The sequence below is a fragment of the Tursiops truncatus genome, chromosome 19 (assembly GCF_011762595.2).
Source record: "Tursiops truncatus isolate mTurTru1 chromosome 19, mTurTru1.mat.Y, whole genome shotgun sequence".
Lineage (NCBI taxonomy): Eukaryota > Metazoa > Chordata > Mammalia > Artiodactyla > Delphinidae > Tursiops > Tursiops truncatus.
This window is the reverse complement of record NC_047052.1, coordinates 14,576,311-14,594,788: the sequence shown is the minus strand read 5'-3', so window position 1 is coordinate 14,594,788 and position 18,478 is coordinate 14,576,311. Positions and strand designations below refer to the sequence as shown.

General features: G+C 38.7%; 1 protein-coding gene and 1 non-coding gene across 2 annotated transcripts in view; both read left to right on the top strand.

Annotated features, from left to right (window-relative positions):
- Window positions 1-18,478, top strand: part of AP1G1 (adaptor related protein complex 1 subunit gamma 1) — an 81,233-nt gene that overhangs the window by 52,450 nt on the left and 10,305 nt on the right. Inside the window, exons 10-19 of the mRNA XM_019935558.3 lie at window positions 3,479-3,534; window positions 4,602-4,715; window positions 7,089-7,229; window positions 7,967-8,021; window positions 12,677-12,799; window positions 12,971-13,060; window positions 13,674-13,801; window positions 14,852-14,956; window positions 15,873-16,014; window positions 16,207-16,333. Of these exons, the coding sequence (XP_019791117.1) occupies window positions 3,479-3,534; window positions 4,602-4,715; window positions 7,089-7,229; window positions 7,967-8,021; window positions 12,677-12,799; window positions 12,971-13,060; window positions 13,674-13,801; window positions 14,852-14,956; window positions 15,873-16,014; window positions 16,207-16,333 (1,081 nt within the window). The remainder of the gene's footprint in view (window positions 1-3,478; window positions 3,535-4,601; window positions 4,716-7,088; window positions 7,230-7,966; window positions 8,022-12,676; window positions 12,800-12,970; window positions 13,061-13,673; window positions 13,802-14,851; window positions 14,957-15,872; window positions 16,015-16,206; window positions 16,334-18,478) is intronic.
- Window positions 4,988-5,073, top strand: LOC117309294 (small nucleolar RNA SNORD71). The gene has a single exon (XR_004523582.1). It is a non-coding gene; the product is annotated as a small nucleolar RNA SNORD71 (small nucleolar RNA).

The window sequence follows — 18,478 nt, the reverse complement described above, 5'->3', positions numbered from 1 at the left end:
GATAATGTTAAGTGAAGGAAAATTTTCTTTCTTTCTCTTTTTTTTTTTCTTTTTTGACCACACCATGTGGCATATGAGATCTTAGTTCCCCGACCAGGGATCGAACCCATGTCCCCTGCATTGGAAGCGGGAAGTCTTAACCACTGGACCGCCAGGGAAGTCCCAAGGAAGCATTTCTTTTTTTTTTTTTTTCCAAGGAAGCATTTCTGAATGAGCTTTTTTTAAAGCCATGATTTGAGTTGGGCTCAATCACTTCAAATAAGACATGATATTTGAGTTAATTCATTTCTCTAAATTTTTATTTGAGAAATAAACACAAAGTAAAAGAATTCAAACAGTACAAAAGGTATGCAGGGAGGAAGATGTCTGTCTGTAGCTTTCATGTGTAGACCCTCAAGTTTTCTAGTGGGAAATACGGTTACCATTTTCTTTTCTTTTTTTTTTAAACATCTTTATTGGAGTATAATTGCTTTACAATATGGTGTTAGTTTCTGCTGTTTAACAATGTGAATCAGCTATATGTATACATATATACCCTCCCTCTTGTCTCTCCCTCCCACCCTCCCTACTCCACCCCTCTAGGTGGTCACAAAGCACCAAGCTGATGCAGCTGCTTCCCACTAGCTATCTGTTTTACATTTGATAGTGTAAATGTGTTAATGCTACTCTCACCATTTTCTAATGTACTTTTTTTTGGAGATATTTTATCCATATTTAAATGTGTCTGTACATGTGTATTTCTTGTCTATCCCACTTTTAAAAACTTTTTATTTAAAATAATTTTAGACTTACACAAAAGTTGCAAAAATAGCTCAGAGTCCAATATTACCATTCGCTCAGCTTCCCCTAATGTTAGCATCTTGTATAACTGTAGTATAATTATCAAAACTAAGAAGTTAATATTGGTTCAGTACCATTAACCATATTACAGACTTTATTCAGATTTCACCAGTTTTTCTACTGATGACTAATCCTTGATCCCACATTGCATCTATTGTCATGTCTCCTTAGTCTCCTCTAATCTATGACATTTCCTTCGTCTTTCCTTCATTTTTGTGACTTTGGCACTTTTGAAGAGTACTGATCAGTTACTTTGTAGAATGTCCCTCAATTTGGCTCTGTCTGATATATTCTTTTTTTTTAAATATTTATTTATTTATTTGGTTGTGCCAGGTCTTAGTTGTGGCATGCGGGCTCCTTGGTTGTGGCATGCGAACTCTTAGTTGTGGCATGCGTGTGGGATCCAGTTCTCTGATCAGGGATTGAACCCGGGCCCCCTGCACTGGGAGCATGGAGTCTTAACCACTGCGCCACCAGGGAAGTCCCTGATATATTCTTTTTTTAAAAATTTTTTCTAAATTTATTTTTTGGCTGCTTTGGGTCTTTGTTGCTGTATGCAGGCTTTCTCTAGTTGCGGCGAGCAGGGGCTACTCTTTGTTGCGGTAAGCAGGCTTCTCATTGCAGTGGCTTCTCTTGTTTGGAGCATGATCTCTAGGCACGGGGCTTCAGTAGTTGCGGCACACGGGCTCAGTAGTTGTGGCTTGTGGGCTCTAGAGCGCAGGCTCAGTAGTTGTGGCAAATGGACTTAGTTGCTCTGCAGCATGTGAGATCTTCCTGGACCAAGGCTCGAACCCGTGTCCCCTGTATTGGCAGGCGGATTCCTAACCACTGTGCCACCAGGGAAGTCCCCCCACCCCGATACATTCTTTTTTTTTTTGCGGTACGCGGGCCTCTCACTGCTGTGGCCTCTCCCGTTGCGGAGCACGGGCTCCGGACGCGCAGGCTCAGCCGCCATGGCTCACGGGCCCAGCCGTTCCGCGGCATGTGGGATCTTCCCGGACCGGGGCACGAACCCGTGTCCCCTGCATCGGCAGACGGACTCTCAACCACTGCACCACCAGGGGAAGCCCCCGATACATTCTTATAATTAGTTTGAGGTTATGCTTTTTTGGCAAGACTACCACAGAAGTGGTGTGCCCTTCTCAGCTTCATATCAGGAGGTACCTGCTATCTGTTTGTCTCATTACTGGTGATATTAAGCTTGATCTTTTGGTTAAGGTGGTGTCTCTCCACTGTATAATTGTTTTTTTCCCCCTTTGTAATTATAATATTTTGGAGGAAACACTTTGACACTATGCAGATATTCTGTTCTCCTCAGACTTTTACCTACCATTTCAGTACCCATCAGAGGATCTTGTCTGCAACAGTTATTAGGGTGGTGTTCTAATGATACCGTTCTATTTCCCTCATTTTTTCCTCATTAAATAATTGGAATTCTTCTATAAGGAAAAACTCTCCCTCAAGAATTTATTCATTCTTTCAACCATTTATTAGTATAATAATTGCTAACCCATAGCTTTGTAAGAAACAAATTTACTAACTACACTACAGTATTTGTGTATAGTTCTTTTTGTCATCTGGGTTGTTCTGCACCTTACACATTTCATGTTAGGTGAAAACATTATGTTGGAACTAGTTTATATTCATGTATAGAGACCATTTTCATTTTTAAAAAGGTTGTGGTAGAATATTCATAACATAAAATTTATCATTTTAACCATTTCTAATTCTGTAGTTCAGTGGCATTAAGCACATTCACAATGTTTTGCAACCTACACAGCCATTTATCTTCAGAACTGTTTGGCCTTCCGAAACTGAATCTACGTACCTATTAAACAATAACTCTCCCTTATCCCCTGTCCCCAACCCCTGGCAACCACCGTTCTACCTTCTGTCTCTATGGATTTGCCTGTTCAGGACATTTCACATAAATGGAATCATATAATATGGGGTGTTTGTGTCCGGCTTATTTCACTTAGTATAATGTCTTCAAGGTACATCCATTTCGCAGTATGTGTCAGGATTTATTCTTTTTAATGGTCGCATAGTATTCTGTTGTATGGATGTGCCATAGTACATGTAGCAAATTTGCTATTAATGGACTCTCCTATCATTTGTGATTATAGATAGTGTTGCAGTAGATTTTTGTGCATATGTACAAGTACATTTGTCAGCTAAATTCCTAGAAGTGAAATTGTTGAAGCAGAGGATATAGTTTCATTTTGTAGCTTTTATTTATTTATTTGGCCACACCATGTGGCATGCGGGATCTTAGTTCCTCAACCAGGGATCAAACCCATGCCCCCTGCAGTGGTAGCACAGAGTCCTCATCACTGGACCACCAGGGAATTCCTCATTTTAAATATTTATAGTTACTGCCAGGTTTCCCTCCAGTGAGGCTGTAACAATATTATTTTTCTGCTAACGATATAAAAACTTTAAAACAATCTTTCAGCAGAAGTAAAATATGGTTTTAGGAGTTTACCTTCAGAATTTTTTTTTGGCTAGCAATCTATAGAAGTACTAACTAAACTACCACCTTTAAATAGTTTGCACCTATCAGAGGCCAGAAAGTGACCCTTAAACAATATAGATATTTGATTTTCCTAAATTTTTAAGCTATGCTGTTTCTCTGTAGGTCCTAGCCATAAATATCCTGGGTCGTTTCTTATTGAACAACGACAAGAATATTAGGTAAGTCAACTGAAAAATGTCTTGTATCTGGCTATTATAAACTCAGTGTACTCAAGAGTGACTTTGCTCAAGATCACACATGTATTGAGTGACATATCTAGAACTTCAACTCAGGATTTTTATTTTTAGTCTGGTCTTAAAACCGTTTTGATAAGAATTTAAGTATTTGCCTCATGAGTTAATTTTTAGTCCTGTTTATACTTTAGCATTAGGAGTTAGCAAACTTTTTCTGTAAGGGACCAGATGGATGGTCAGTATTTTAGACTCCATGGGCCTTAGGGTCTATTTGGCAACTACTCACCTCTGCCTCTTGGTGTGAAAGCAGCCATAGACTGTGTAAATGATGTGCATGGCTGTATTGCAATAAAAATTGATTTACCAAACCAGACAGCAGAGGGCTGGGTTTTTGCAGATAGGCTGTAGTTTGCTGACCCCTGCTCTAAATTAAGAAGAAAAATACAACATTTCAGTTGCAAACCTGGAACATGTTTGTGAACTCCAGCTACTTTTTTAAAGTAGATGAATTTATCAGTATTACCTTCTATTCTTTCTTGTCATGTTAACGATTGAAAAAATGTGGAAATAATCATTATGGTACCCTGAATTATCTTCTCCTTCCAGAAGAATTTTTAAATACTTGGATCATAAACTCAAATTTTTGCAGGGGCAGTTTTGGTACTGGTATCAAACAAAAGCAGAGGAAATGGTAAAATTGAAATAATTTCCTCTTGTGTTTTGGGGCTCAGACAGCCTGAAAAGGCATACTGTATACTTATTTTGTTGTACTATTTGAAAGAGTTTGGAAGAATCAAGTCAGTCACTTTTAGAAGTTTAAATGGAATTGACCATGAATACAAATCTAAATCCAAGGCTTCTGGTTGCCACAGCTTTAGATTATAGTATTTTTTATGGCTTTACTGTGTTTCCATTTTACTCACTAATCTGTCTTGTCTTTTAAATATTTAACAATGTATGCTTTCCCTTAGTCATTGGACATCTTCTTTGTCGTTAAGCAGAGAATTATCCTGAATTTTAATTCTGTTCTTCTGCAACTTTATGTCATCCAGATATGTAGCTTTAACATCTTTGTTGAAGACTGTGCAGACAGATCATAACGCAGTACAGAGGCACAGAAGTACCATTGTGGACTGTCTAAAAGATTTGGATGTCTCAATAAAACGGTAACAGATTATTGAAAATTCTGCTCCCCACCCATCACCTGATAACTTTGTAATAGTTTTGAGAGGGAGAATGTAGACATTTATGTATTTAGTCATTATTTGCACAGAGTAAATCCTTTTTTTCGAAAGGATTGGCAGGGAGAAGTTTAGATTAATGAAAGAGGCCAGTACGGAATACTGAAGTGCACACTGAAGTTGTCCTTGGTTCTTTGATGAGTAAAACAGGTACAGATAAGCTGGGCATATGTTTACTCAACAGAGGTACTGTGTTCTGTGTGTTGGAGGATGAAAATATGGAGTGATCCATCGGCTGAGTGTTTTATCACAATGCTGAAACTCAAATTGCTGACAGCACACGTTTTCTCACAGTACTTCAAAATACTAGAGGCGGCCGTGTTTCTTTAGAACAGTGCATCTAGGAATGACTTTTAGGCAGCACATAGGACTTAGAAAAGGCATGTATATTTTTTCCTTGGTGTAGTAATTCTACTGGTTCTCGTCTTAGAATGACTGTAGTTGTTTGTAAAACCTAGTTATAGTTGGCCTCAGTGAACTTTTGGTTTACTGTTCAAACCAGAAAAAATTAGATTTGAAATGATCTCTGAAACTATTCACTTAACAAACATTCATTGATAATTGTGTTCCTTTTATTTGCAGAGAACAGGTGCTAAGTGCTTGGGCAAACTAAAGATAAGACCTAGAGTCAGTAATAACAACTTTTACATAGTGCTTTGCAAAGGATTTATAAGCACTCTCTCAGTTGGTTCTCAGAGCAAGCCAGTAAGAGAGACTAGGCAATTACTTCTATCCCCAGTTAACAGATTAAAATACAGTACCAAAGGAATCAAATGACTTACTCCAAACCTTACCCCTTGGACATGGCAGACGTGGGAATAGAAATCAGACTTTCTGACTTCTATTGTGTTGTTTCTGTATAGCTCATGACTGGGCTTTGCATTTCAAAAGTAAAACCTGGGTCTCTTTGACAGGTTATATAACAGTAGGAGCTTAGACTCTGGAGCCAGAAAGCCTCATTTCAAATCCTAGCTCTGCCCTTAATAAACTTTGTCTAGTTAGTTAGCCTTCCTGTGCTTCAGTTGTCCCATATGCAAAATGTGGATACAAGAGCACCCACTTCAAAAGGTTATATGCAGGATTAACTGGATTAACATATGTAAAGTACTTAAGCACTGTGTAAGAATTAGTTATTATTGCATTTCTGTAAGGATTGAGTTTTTGTTGCTTGTAGATTAACTAAGATGAAAGTATTATTAAATTGGGATTTTTGAAAGTTAATTATATGCCATGTTTGACATTATTGACCAAATGTGAAAAGATGCCTGTCGTAACCTTATAACTTTTATATGTAAAACATGTCCATATTTGCCTTCATTGCCAAATTTGATAGGCGGTTTTAGAAACTCCTATTTGCTCTCATAGCACATACCCTTTTTTTCCTTTTCATGGCTCTTATTCTCTTTTTCAGTTTTTTTCCCAGCTTTATTGAGATATAATTGTGTAAGTTAAAGATGTCCATCACATTGACTTGTCACACTTATCTATTGCAAAATGATTATCACCGTAGCATTAGTTAACACCTGCATCCTATCACATACTTACCATTTCTTTTTCATGGTGAGAATATTTAAGATCTATTCTCTTAGCAACTTTCAAGTATATAATACATTGTTATTAACAATAGCCATCATGCTATACATTAAATCTCCAGAACTTATTCATCTTATAGGTGGAAGTTTGTGCTCTTTGACCAACATCTCCCCATTTTTCCCACCCCTCAGACCCTGGTAACCACCATTCTAGTCTCTGTTTCTATGCATTCAGCTTTTTTTAGCTTCCACATATGAGTGATAGTGTACAATATTTGTCTTTCTCTAACTTCACTTAGCTCTCAAGGTTTGTTTTTATTCTACTCTTCTATGTACCTTTTGATGTAAACTATGTTACATCATCTTTGGACTAAAGTGGATGTAATAAAAGGAGAGTATGGTGACTATATATCATGTTTTTAATGAATAACGCAGAGTTATTATCATTGGGTAATAATTTTGTTGCCTCTCTTTTTGAGCCTTTTAAGTATTCTAAATTTCAGCTTCATAGAATAGATTGCTGAACTCAAACTGCATTTTTGGTCTTTAGTAGTATATCTCTTGGGGATTTTTGAAGAAAAGTGTTGATGAACGTTCAAAATAAATTTGATAACTTTGGTTATCTCATGTGCAAAGATTGGGATCATAAGATCATGCAAAGACATCAATACATCCACTAGTGCTTGGTGTTCAAAGACAACATACCTGGGTCTTTGTTTCATTCCCACTGTAAATATCATAACTTTTTTTCCCTCCCCCCTGCAAGGCGTGCAATGGAATTGAGTTTTGCCCTGGTAAATGGGAATAATATTCGAGGCATGATGAAGGAATTGCTTTATTTTCTGGATTCATGTGAGCCAGAATTTAAAGCAGACTGTGCATCTGGAATCTTCCTTGCTGCAGAAAAGTAAGATTTAATTTTTATATTCATTGGTAAAAAATGCTTGGAAATTTTTGGAAAGCATCTTTAAAACATGGGGGAAATGTTGTAAACATGTTTAAACATGTAACATTTATTTCAGGCTTCCCATTAGAAATTAGGTTTGAGAAGGCCATTCTAGCCAGTATCTAATGTTAAGCATTATGCTAAGACCAAAATAATCCCACTTTTATAAAATCTCCTCTTTTATCTGTTCTTTAACCTCTCATCTATGATGTCCTTTTGATGAAAAGAATAGAAAAGTTACAGCATCTGGATGGTGGTTCTGTGTAAAACTTTTAGGAAGAAGTACCTCAAGATTTTGGTAGTATGGTTGTTTCCCCTCTTTTCACTGTGAATTTAAGGGAGCAAGTTTCTAGTCCTGGTGTGCCTGGGTCTCGGAAGAGTCCCTTTTCTTCTTTCTTCTCTATCCTCTCCTGTCCTGACTTTATGATTTATTTTCTGAAAAACTGGAGACAGAGTCCCCAGTTCTCAGCTCAGCAACTCCTATTGCATATTACGTGGAACATCTGAATTTGACTATGTACCACTTCATCACCCTTTGAAATGGGAATTGCTGCTAGTTTTGAAGGTAAAATGGATCCAGATGTAATCACTTAACCTGTGAACCTAAAAAATGCTGTAGGACAGGATTTTTGAAAGTCACTGAGCAGAGCTTAGTTTATAGGTTCCAGTGTTTTCACCTAGTGCCATTATTTTCTCAGGTATGCACCTTCCAAACGGTGGCATATAGACACAATTATGCGCGTTCTGACAACGGTAAGTAGTGTTCTTAAGTCAACATATACTAAGGGCTGGATGTGTCGATTAACGAGTCAGAAAAGCCCTTGTTCTCATGAAGCTTATATTCTAGTGGGGGAGGTAGGAAATTCATGGGGAAATATGTAACACTCTCTTCTCAGGCAGGGGAAAATGCTATGAAAAATACTAAAGTAGCATATGGGACTATACTGATGGCAGAAGAGGATGGGATATGGGGCAGTGGGCCAGGTGTCTTAGGTAGAATAGGGCAGGTCACTCAGAGGAGGTAACATTGAGTAGAGAACTTGGTTAAATGAGGAGCTGTGCAAAGGTTTGGGCGAAGAGTGTACAAATCAGAGGGAACAGTAAGTGTTGCAAAGCCCTAGGGTAGCAAACAAGCTTGACCTGTCTGGAGAGCATCAAGAAGGCCAGTGAAGCCAGTAGAGTGAGAGAGGCAGAGAATGGTAAGCTTGATGCAGGGGCTAGATTCTATAAGGCCTTACAGGAGTTAGGATTTTATTTTGAATATGAAAATCATTGGAAAGTTTTGAATGGCTAAATTCTGGATTTTAAATTATGATTTTATAGAATATCCTTTCTTTGGTAGTCTTCCAGAATTTTGGAGCTTCTCAGTCGATCAATTAATAGACAGGGATTAGAGATTTAAGAGTAAAAATGAAAATGTAGTGGCATAACTATCTATGTCTAATTATGTCACCAGAAGTAAAAAACGTTGACGAAGTTGACCACATTAAAATTTAAAACTTGTATAGCAGAAGGAAAAAAAAGTCTACAAAGTTAAAAGGCAGATGACAATTAGGGGAAAAACCATTGTAACATATGACAGTGTGTTAATATTTTTAATCTATAAATACTTTACAATTAATAGGAAAAAGTGAAACACTAAAGGAAAAACTGGCATTTGAACAGACATTTGACAAAAGAAGAAATGGCTAGTTAACAGTGAAAAATACCCTTACTCTTAAAGAGATAGTAAATAAAATAAAAGTGAGGTATCATTTTTCACTTGTCATACTTTTTAATCTAATTCCTAGTGCTAGTTAGAAAATAGAGAACAGGCAGTACTTTATTAATTATGTTTTTAGGACTTTCTGTTGGAAAAATAAAAGGTCACTGTGCAAAAATGTATATTACAGAAGTGTTCATCCTAATCTTATTTATAATAGGGGAAAGCTGGAAACAACCAGGAGTCTCCAAATGGGCATGGGTTAAGTAAATTATGAAACATCTGTAGGAGGGAATGATACCATTGAAATTTTTAAAATTTCAATTAAATAGTTTACCTACAATGAATTAATTTCGTAAAAGTTTAAAAGTCAGTATACTTAATTGGGAAACTATATTCTAACAAAAGATATGATGGTTTTTATAAGGCTCAAAAGAAGGGAAAAATTAGAGCTCCTGGAGAAAAATGTTTATCGAAATCAAAACCTTTTTTAAAAAATTGCTCCAACTTTTCGGTTTTCCAATCAATTTATGTTCTCTTTTTATATGATCATATGATTTTTCTTCTTCAGCCTATTGATGTGCTAGGTTAAGTTAATTGATTTTTTAAAAAATTATTTATTTAATTGAAGTATAGTTGGCTTACATTAATTGAATTTTGAATGCTGAATCAGCCTTTCATATCAGGAATAAATCCCACATGGTTGTGACATATAGGTTTTTTAATGCATTATTGTTGTATTTGATTTTCTAATTTTTTTAAGGATATTTGCATCTGTGTTCATGAGAGATATTGGTCTATAGTTTTTTTGTTCCCAATGTTTTCTTTGATCCATGTGTTATTTAGTAGTGTGTTATTTAATTTCCAAATATTTGGGGACTTTTCAGCCATCTTTATATTACTTATTTCTAGTTTAATTTTGCATGATTTCTATTCTTTTATTTATTTTAAAATATTTATTTATTTATTTTTATCTTGGTCTGCCTTGGGTCTTCATTGTGGCATGCGGGATCTTTTTGTTGTGGCACAGGGGCTCGTCATTGCAGAGCTTGCGCTTCTCTCTAGTTGTGGCACAGAGGCTTCTCTCTAGTTGTGACGTTTGGGTTTTTCTCTCTCTAGTTGTGGCACGTGGGCTCCAGAGCGTGTGGGCTCTGTAGTTTGTGGCACTCAGTCTCTCTAGTTGAGGTGTGCAGGCTCAGTAGTTGTGGTGCGTGGGCTTAGTTACCACGCGGCATGTGGGATCTTAGTTCCCCGACTAGGGATCGAACCCGTGTCCCCTGCATTGGAAGGCGGATTCTTTACCACTGGACCACCAGGGAAGTCCCTCTGTTCTTTTAAATTTATTTTTAATGGCCCAGAATGTGATCTGTCTTAATGAATGTTCTGTGTGAGCTTAAGAATGTGTATTCTGCTGTTGTTGAATGGCGTGGTCTATAAATGTCAATTAGATCATGTTGATGATTTCTCTTATTTAAAACACTCTGCTTGTGCTTCCCTGGTGGAGCAGTGGTTAAGAATCTGCCTGCCAATTCAGGGGGACACTGGTTCGAGCCCTGGTTCAGGAAGATCCCACATGCGGAGCAACTAAGCCTGCGAGCCACAACTACTGAAGCCCACATACCACAACTACTGAAGCCCCCGCGCCTAGAGCCCGTGCTCTGCAACAAGAGAACCACCACAATGAGAAGCCCGTGAACCGCGGTGAAGAGTAGCTCCCCACTCACTGCAACTAGAGAGAGCCGGCTCGCAGCAACGAAGACCAAATGCAGCCAAAAATAACAAATAAATACAATAAATAAATTTATTAAAAAAAATAATAAAACACTCTGCTTTTTCCTATTAGGGAAGAATGTAAATATCTAAGTCACACCACTAATTACCTGCTTTTTAGCTTCTCACCTTTCCTTTTTGACCATTTCCCTAAACTTCTCTCCCTCTGTCTCTGTGTTTCTTTTTTTTTTTTTTTTTTTTTTTGCGGTACGCGGGCCTCTCACCATTGTGGCCTCTCCCGTTGCGGAGCACAGGCTCCGGACGCGCAGGCTCAGCAGCCATGGCTCATGGGCCCAGCTGCTCCGCGGCACATGGGATCCTCCCAGACGGGGGCACAAAGCCGTGTCCCTCTCATCGGCAGGTGGACTCTCAACCACTGCACCACCAGGGAAGCCCTGTCTTTGTGTTTCTTAACAGGAGTGGGTATCCCAGCCACCTGGGATTTTTTCTTTGTCTTTTTCCTCTCTAAAGTACACATGGGTAGGCCTGGTCTCAGTCTTGTAAATCCGATCAACTCTTCTGTCCAGTAATGGGAGATTGACCAAGGTGGGCTGATACTAGGCACAGGTTCCACTGTTTATATGTCCTGTGCAGCCTGGTTATCATCGTGCTCTGATAAGGCCAAAATTTAGTTTCCTCATAGGTTAAATAGCTGTATTTTGTTTTTGTGGTTGTAAATCTCAAGATTCCACTAGTCAAGAGGACAATAAAGAGATCAAGGTTTTCTTTTTTTTTTAATGTGGATAATTAAATACAAAATATTTCCTATTCCTGGGACTACTTATTGGTTCTATATTTATAAACTAGTTTTTAAAGGAGTGTGAATAAACTCAGGTTTTTTATTTGTTTGTTTGCTTATTTATGTATTTATTTGGCTGCATCGGGTCTTAGTTGCAGCACACAGGATCTTCTTGAGGCACTTGGGATCTTTCGTTGTGACGTGTGGGCTCTTCATTGTGGTGCAAGGGCTTCTCTCTAGTTGTGGTGTGCGGGTTTTCTCTCTCTAGTTGTGGCACGCAGGCTCCAGAGTGCGTGGGCTCTGTAGTTTGCAGCATGTGTGTTGAGGCGCACGGGCTTAGTTCTAAGCCCTGCAGCATGTGAGGTCTTAGTTCCCCGACCAGGGATCGAACCCACGTCCCCGGCATTGGAAGGCAGATTCTTTATCACTGGACCACCAAAGAAGTCCCCTAAACTCAGGTTTTTTAAAAGTTACTATTTATTTCAGTCTCATCTTATTTAACAAGCCTTTTTGAACTGTTCACGTACTCTCCATCCCCCAGAGTAGCGTGACTACTATAGCTAGCTCATGTGATTTTAACACCTGTGTTGGGGAGTTGTGGGAAGGGAGAGGTTGTTGTAATTAAGTTCCCAGTGAATGTATTTCTTAAATTTTTGTAATCGTAGACCTTACCTGTTTTGAGTAGAGAAGGCTTCTTAAATTTTAAACTTTTTTTTTTTTTTACTTTGGACGAAGAGAAGTTTTTATTTTTTATAAAATCTTAAAACTTTAGAATATTCATTTAAATAAGACTTTAAGGGGGGAGGGATAAATTGGGAGATGGGGATTGACATATACACACTACTATATATAAAATAGGTAACTAATAAGAACCTACTGTAGAGCATAGGGAACTGTACTCAATACTCTGAAATGGCCTGTATGGGAAAAGAATCTAAAAAAAGAGTGGATATATGTGTATGTATAACTGATTCACTTTGCCGTACACCTGAAAGTAACACAACATTGTAAATCAACTATACTCCAGTAAAAAAAAAAAGACTTTGAAGTTTGAACTGCTTATAAACATGAGAATTGGAAACAACTTTATCTTTGAGGGTGTTTTGTAGTAGTCTCCTTTGAACAGCAACAATACTAGCTAACATTTCTTATTATTACTGTGTGTTTCTAGGGCTAACTGTCCGCATTTCCTTTTAGGCAGGAAGCTATGTTCGTGATGATGCAGTTCCCAACTTGATCCAGTTAATAACGAATAGTGTGGAGATGCATGCCTATACTGTCCAGCGCTTGTACAAAGCAATTCTTGGTGATTATTCTCAGGTAAGTACTTTCACTTTTGGGGGGAAATTGCCCTTTATTTTCCTGATATGCTCTTACTACTGTCACTCTAGAGGTGCCTCAGTTTTGACCTTTATGATTAGATGACCTGTGATTTGTATTAATCCTTTAAAGGACTGAAATCTTTGACAAATGGTGACTTTCTTTTGACAGCAACCTTTGGTGCAAGTAGCTGCCTGGTGTATAGGTGAATATGGAGATCTTCTTGTGTCTGGCCAATGTGAAGAGGAAGAGCCTATTCAGGTACCCTTTGTCACTCTTGGTTAAGGAGGGGGAAAAACAATTTTTTGGTTTTAAGAGAGTGGTGTTTAATCAGTTGAGATTGATTCCTTGAAAACCTTTTAAAGAAGCAATTCCAGAATTACATTGGAAAACCTGCTGATTTTTGAGTTGGAACTTACTGGGCCATTGTGAGATATTAAAACTGCGTTTAGGACCTACCCCCCATCCCATCAGACTGACTTACATTGTTTCTCTTACCCTCTGGCTGATAAGAAATGAGAGTGTATCCATGTTTCCATTTGCTCATTAAAGGACTGGATTTCAGAGAAGTTGTGGCAACAACACTTTAACTCTATGTATCTTTTTCCTTTCTTCCTCTCCTTCTGCCTTTGAAAGTCATAAAATGCCTCTTAGCCCCCAATGGGTATTTTCCATCCTTTTTACCTCCCTCCTACTTGCTTCTGGTTGGTGGGTTAGGTTGTACAGTTACTCTGGCAAAGCACAGTTTATGTTAGAAGCTTTGGTAATGATGATGGCAGGATTGTCTTTCTGGTGACATCCTGTGACTTAATATCAGATGTAGATATTTACAGTTAAAATTCATCTTATATTGTCTTTTTTTTTTTCTGCACAGGTAACAGAGGATGAAGTGTTGGATATTTTAGAAAGTGTCCTAATCTCTAATATGTCCACCTCAGTGACACGAGGTTATGCCCTCACTGCCATTATGAAGCTTTCTACTCGATTCACCTGTACTGTAAAGTGAGTATGGAGAAAAAGTAGGGTGAACATGTTGTTTTGTAATTTTTAAAAACTTTATTATGGAAAATTTCAAGCAAAAGCAAAAGTAGAATAGTAAAATCAATTGCATATACCTTTATTCCTCAATAACAATCATCATTTCATGGTTAATCCTTATTTTATCTATACTTTGCTCCCTGTCATCCCCCATGCCTGTTTTCTCTTTCAAAGTAGCGAAGTTATTTTCCCATATAAGGGTTCTGGTTTATTTTTTTCTTTTTACTGTTTTGACGAAAAGTCAATTCTTGGATCAGTCTCGCAGCCAAGCATATTTAAACTTAGTTCTCTTAGACCTTCTGCTTTAATTTTTTTTTCTTTTTTTTTTTTTTTGCGGTACGCGGGCCTCTCACTGTTGTGGCCTCTCCCGTTGCGGAGCACAGGCTCTGGAGGCGCAGGCTCAGCGGCCATGGCTCACGGGCCCAGCTGCTCCACAGCATGTGGGATCTTCCCGGACCAGGGCACGAACCCGTGTCCCCTGCCTCGGCAGGCGGACTCTCAACCACTGCGCCACCAGGGAAGCCGTCTGCTTTAATTTTTAATGTTAAGCCTCGTGAAGAATGGTATTTTTTACTATTTAAATTGTGAAGTAGAAGAATTTGGTGTCAGGTAATGACCTTTTGTTGAAAGAAGTCTGATGCCATGACCCACTTGTTGATAAAAGCTTATTTTAAAGTTATTAAAAAAGAGAGTGAACACTATAAATTTATTCTTTTGTAGCAAATTAATAATCGGTACTTTTGTCTAGCAAATTTTAGGGTATGAGATATTTAACAGACAAAATCTAGTATTACAACTAGAATAAGTATGATGGTAATAAGTATGATGGTCTTGAGCTATATGTCAGATGAATGAACATAAAGGAAAAGTGTTTTGTTTTTGAAAAGTTATGTACATTAAGAAAAGAGCATTTCAAAATTTTAACCAGAACCCTCTGTTTCAAACATTATTCTCTCTGCTTGTTTATGAACTTTCTTTTGGGTATTTGAATTTGTTTGTCATTTTATCCCAAAGCCGAATTAAGAAAGTGGTTTCCATCTATGGAAGCAGCATTGATGTGGAGCTCCAGCAGAGGGCAGTAGAATATAATGCACTTTTTAAGAAATATGACCATATGAGGTAAGTAAAAGAAAGTAAACAATGCATGTGCCTCTTAGCATCTCAAACAAATTGTCACGATAAACCCGTAAAGGAGATTCATCCCTCGTGCTTTATTAGCCGGACTTCACAACTCTGTTTAGTTCTAACTGCTTGGCCCCTTGTGTTTTGTCCATCTTCTATTCTGCCTAGCCTCTAAAGAAATAAGTGAACTATGTTCCTTTAGTCCCCTTCTCACCTTTCTTTTGGTAGAGAAAGTTTGCTTCATTTTCCATTTTATTTGGTGAAGAAGTGGGAGTTGTTTTTTTCTCAAGAGAATCGCATTCAGATATCATTACTATTAACATTTTGGTGTGCAGTGTCTTCTGTTATGCAGTATCTTTTTTCCCTCTTCTGTTATGCAGTATCTTCTTCTTTTTTTTTTTTGCGGTACGTGGGCCTCTCACTGTTGTGGCCTCTCCCGTTGCGGAGCACAGGCTCTGGACGCGCAAGCTCAGCGGCCATGGCTCACGGGCCCAGCCGCTCTGCGGCATATGGGATCTTCCCGGACCGGGGCACGAACCTGTGTCCGCTGCATCGGCAGGCGGGCTCTCAACCACTGCGCCACCAGGGAAGCCCCAGTATCTTCTTAATTGGAAACTGCTAATAATGTACTTATTTGCTGTTCTTTCATTCCAATTTCTCTATCACTGAGAATTCCCAGTGTCTCGGGATTTAGAGGGACAGTTTGTCCATTCAGTGTTTCTTGCCTGCCCTTAATCCAGCCAGGAATTTAGGTCATGTATTCTTGTAATCCAGCTTCTATTTTAGTGTCTGTGTTGGGATGTGGGGAGGGGAGATGTCTCTACATGTTTGGCTCCAATATAGTTACAGTGATTGTTTTGGGTAGGGAAGCTAGGTTAACTGCCTAGAATTTAACCACTTCAGATTCTTTCAGGTCTGCTCTGCTTGAGAGAATGCCTGTCATGGAAAAAGTAACCACAAATGGCCCTACTGAGATTGTGCAGACAAATGGAGAGACAGAACCAGCTCCTCTAGAGACCAAGCCACCACCCTCTGGGCCACAGCCCACCAGCCAGGTAGCTTTTCCCTTGCTTATCTGGGGATCTTCATGATCTTATAGTTCCTTAGAACCTATCTCTTAGCTGATACCTTTCAGTGTTCCTGGATTGATTGATGGTTCTCTTCTTTATTTTTAAGTGTTGAAAGGGCTTTGCATCAGATACAGATTAGGCAGTGACTAATGAATAAGATTTTGTTTCCTTGTTTAGGCCAATGATTTATTGGATTTGTTGGGAGGAAATGACATAACACCTGTCATTCCAACTGCACCTACAAGCAAACCAGCTTCTGCTGGTGGAGAACTTCTTGATTTGCTGGGAGACATCAACCTTACAGGTGAGGCCAGACTAGAGTTATTTCATGCTTGGTTAGGGACAAGGGCCTTAGGGGAAAACTGTACTGAACATAGCCTTTCTATCTAGCACATGAAACAGTTGAAGATGGGAGAGGCTAAGTGAAAAGCAAGAGTCTTCACAACATCTGGGATATGTTGCCATACTAATACTCTAGAGATAATTAATAGGGATTCCTTAAAGTCTAATTTTTAATTTTTTGGAGAGTAAATTACTCATAGCATTTTAAGATAGAAAGGACTGTCTCAGGTTAGAAAAGAAATACATCCCAAGAAATACATTACTTTTTCCAGGTTTCTTTCTACTCATGGTTAGTTTCCAAGAACTGTGGCCGTTTGTAGAGAGTGGAGAGATGTCAACTGTTTTCCTCCTTCCCTCTCTCTCCCTGTCTCTCTCCTTGGTATTAAAGCAATGGAAGGAGAAAGTCATCCATGGTTATAATATTCAAATATAACTTTTCATTTGGGAATATCTTTTCTTTATTTATATGTAGTAGACATTTGTAATTAATGTGTTCAGAGATATTGTGAACACAAGAGTTCAAGAGAGTCCAAGAGGGCTTCCCTGGTGGCACAGTGGTTAAGAATCCGCCTGCCAATGCAGGGGACATGGGTTCAAGCCCTTGTCCGGGAAGATCCCACATGCTGCAGGGCAACTAAGCCCGTGCCACAACTACTGAGCCTGCGCTCTAGAGCCCGTGAGCCACAGCTACTGAACCTGTGTGCCACAACTACAAAAGCTCACATGCCTAGAGACCATGCTCCACAACAAGAGAAGCCACCGCAATGAGAAGCTTGCGCACCGCAACAAAGAGTAGCTCCCCCACTCACCGCAACTAGAGAAAGCCCGCGTGCAGCAATGAAGACTCAACACAGACAAAAATAAATTAAAAAAAAAAAAGAGTCCAAGAGTATCACTGTAGCATATAATTTCTATCTTAAGTGACTTCTTTAAAAGTATAATGGAGAGTTACAGCATACATGACCTTACGTAGAAAACAGCCATAGGATAAAGTTGTTGAATGCTCATCTAGACTGGCTATCACAAGCTAAATGATTTTTTTCCTAACGTAGCAGCCTCCCAGAGCTTATGGTTTGTATTTGTCTTAACAGAATTTAAAAATGTTACTTGTCATGTACTTAGAGCCATTTACAAATAGTCATTTTCAAATCTTGAGATGCCAAAGCTATCCTAGATATATGGAAAAACAAAAACAATCCCATGTTTAAAACATAGTGTAGGGCTTCCCTGGTGGCGCAGTGGTTGGGAGTCCGCCTGCCGATGCAGGGGACACGGGTTCGTGCCCCGGTCCGGGAGGATCCCACATGCCGCGGAGCGGCTGGGCCCGTGGGCCGTGGCCGCTGGGCCTGCGCGTCCGGGGCCTGTGCTGCGCAACGGGAGAGGCCACGGCGGTGAGAGGCCCGCGTACCGCAAAAAAAAAAAAAAAAAAAAAAAAAAATAGTGTATGGGGAATTCCCTGGCAGCCCAGTGGTTAGGACTATGTACTTTCACTGCTTAGGGCCTGGCTTCAGACCCTGGTCAGGGAACTAGGATCCTGCAAGCTGTGCGGCATGTCCAAAACAAACTGTAGTGTATAGATGATATGCTTTATTTATTAACATAATAGCATTTCCATGTTAGTACATAATCTTACCAATTATAATTTTAAATGGTTGTCTAATATTTCATTAAGAAGTTTGAACCATTATTTATTCAGTTCCTTACTATTGGGCATTTTGTTTGTTTCCAGAGTTTTCTTATCATAACTGATGCCTCAACATATCGTTATTACATAAATTTGTCCAAATTTATTTTGGGTTTACATTCTTAGGCTAAGTTAAGTTAGGCTTAATCTGTCTGAATCTGTTTAAAGTAAGAAGGATAAATACTTAACGTCATAGGGTATTGTGAGGAACAGTGACTTAGTACATGCATGACACATAGTAGGCACTTGGTAAATGTTATTTATCGTTTCCTCAATGTATATGGCCATGAGTTTCACTGTATAGTCATAAATATTATCGTCTTTTTTAAAAAGCCCTAACAGTTGAAAGATTGATGCTATCATTTTGTTAATTTTTATTTTTTCATTCAAGGGAATGTTTTATATTTATCCATATGTGCATTA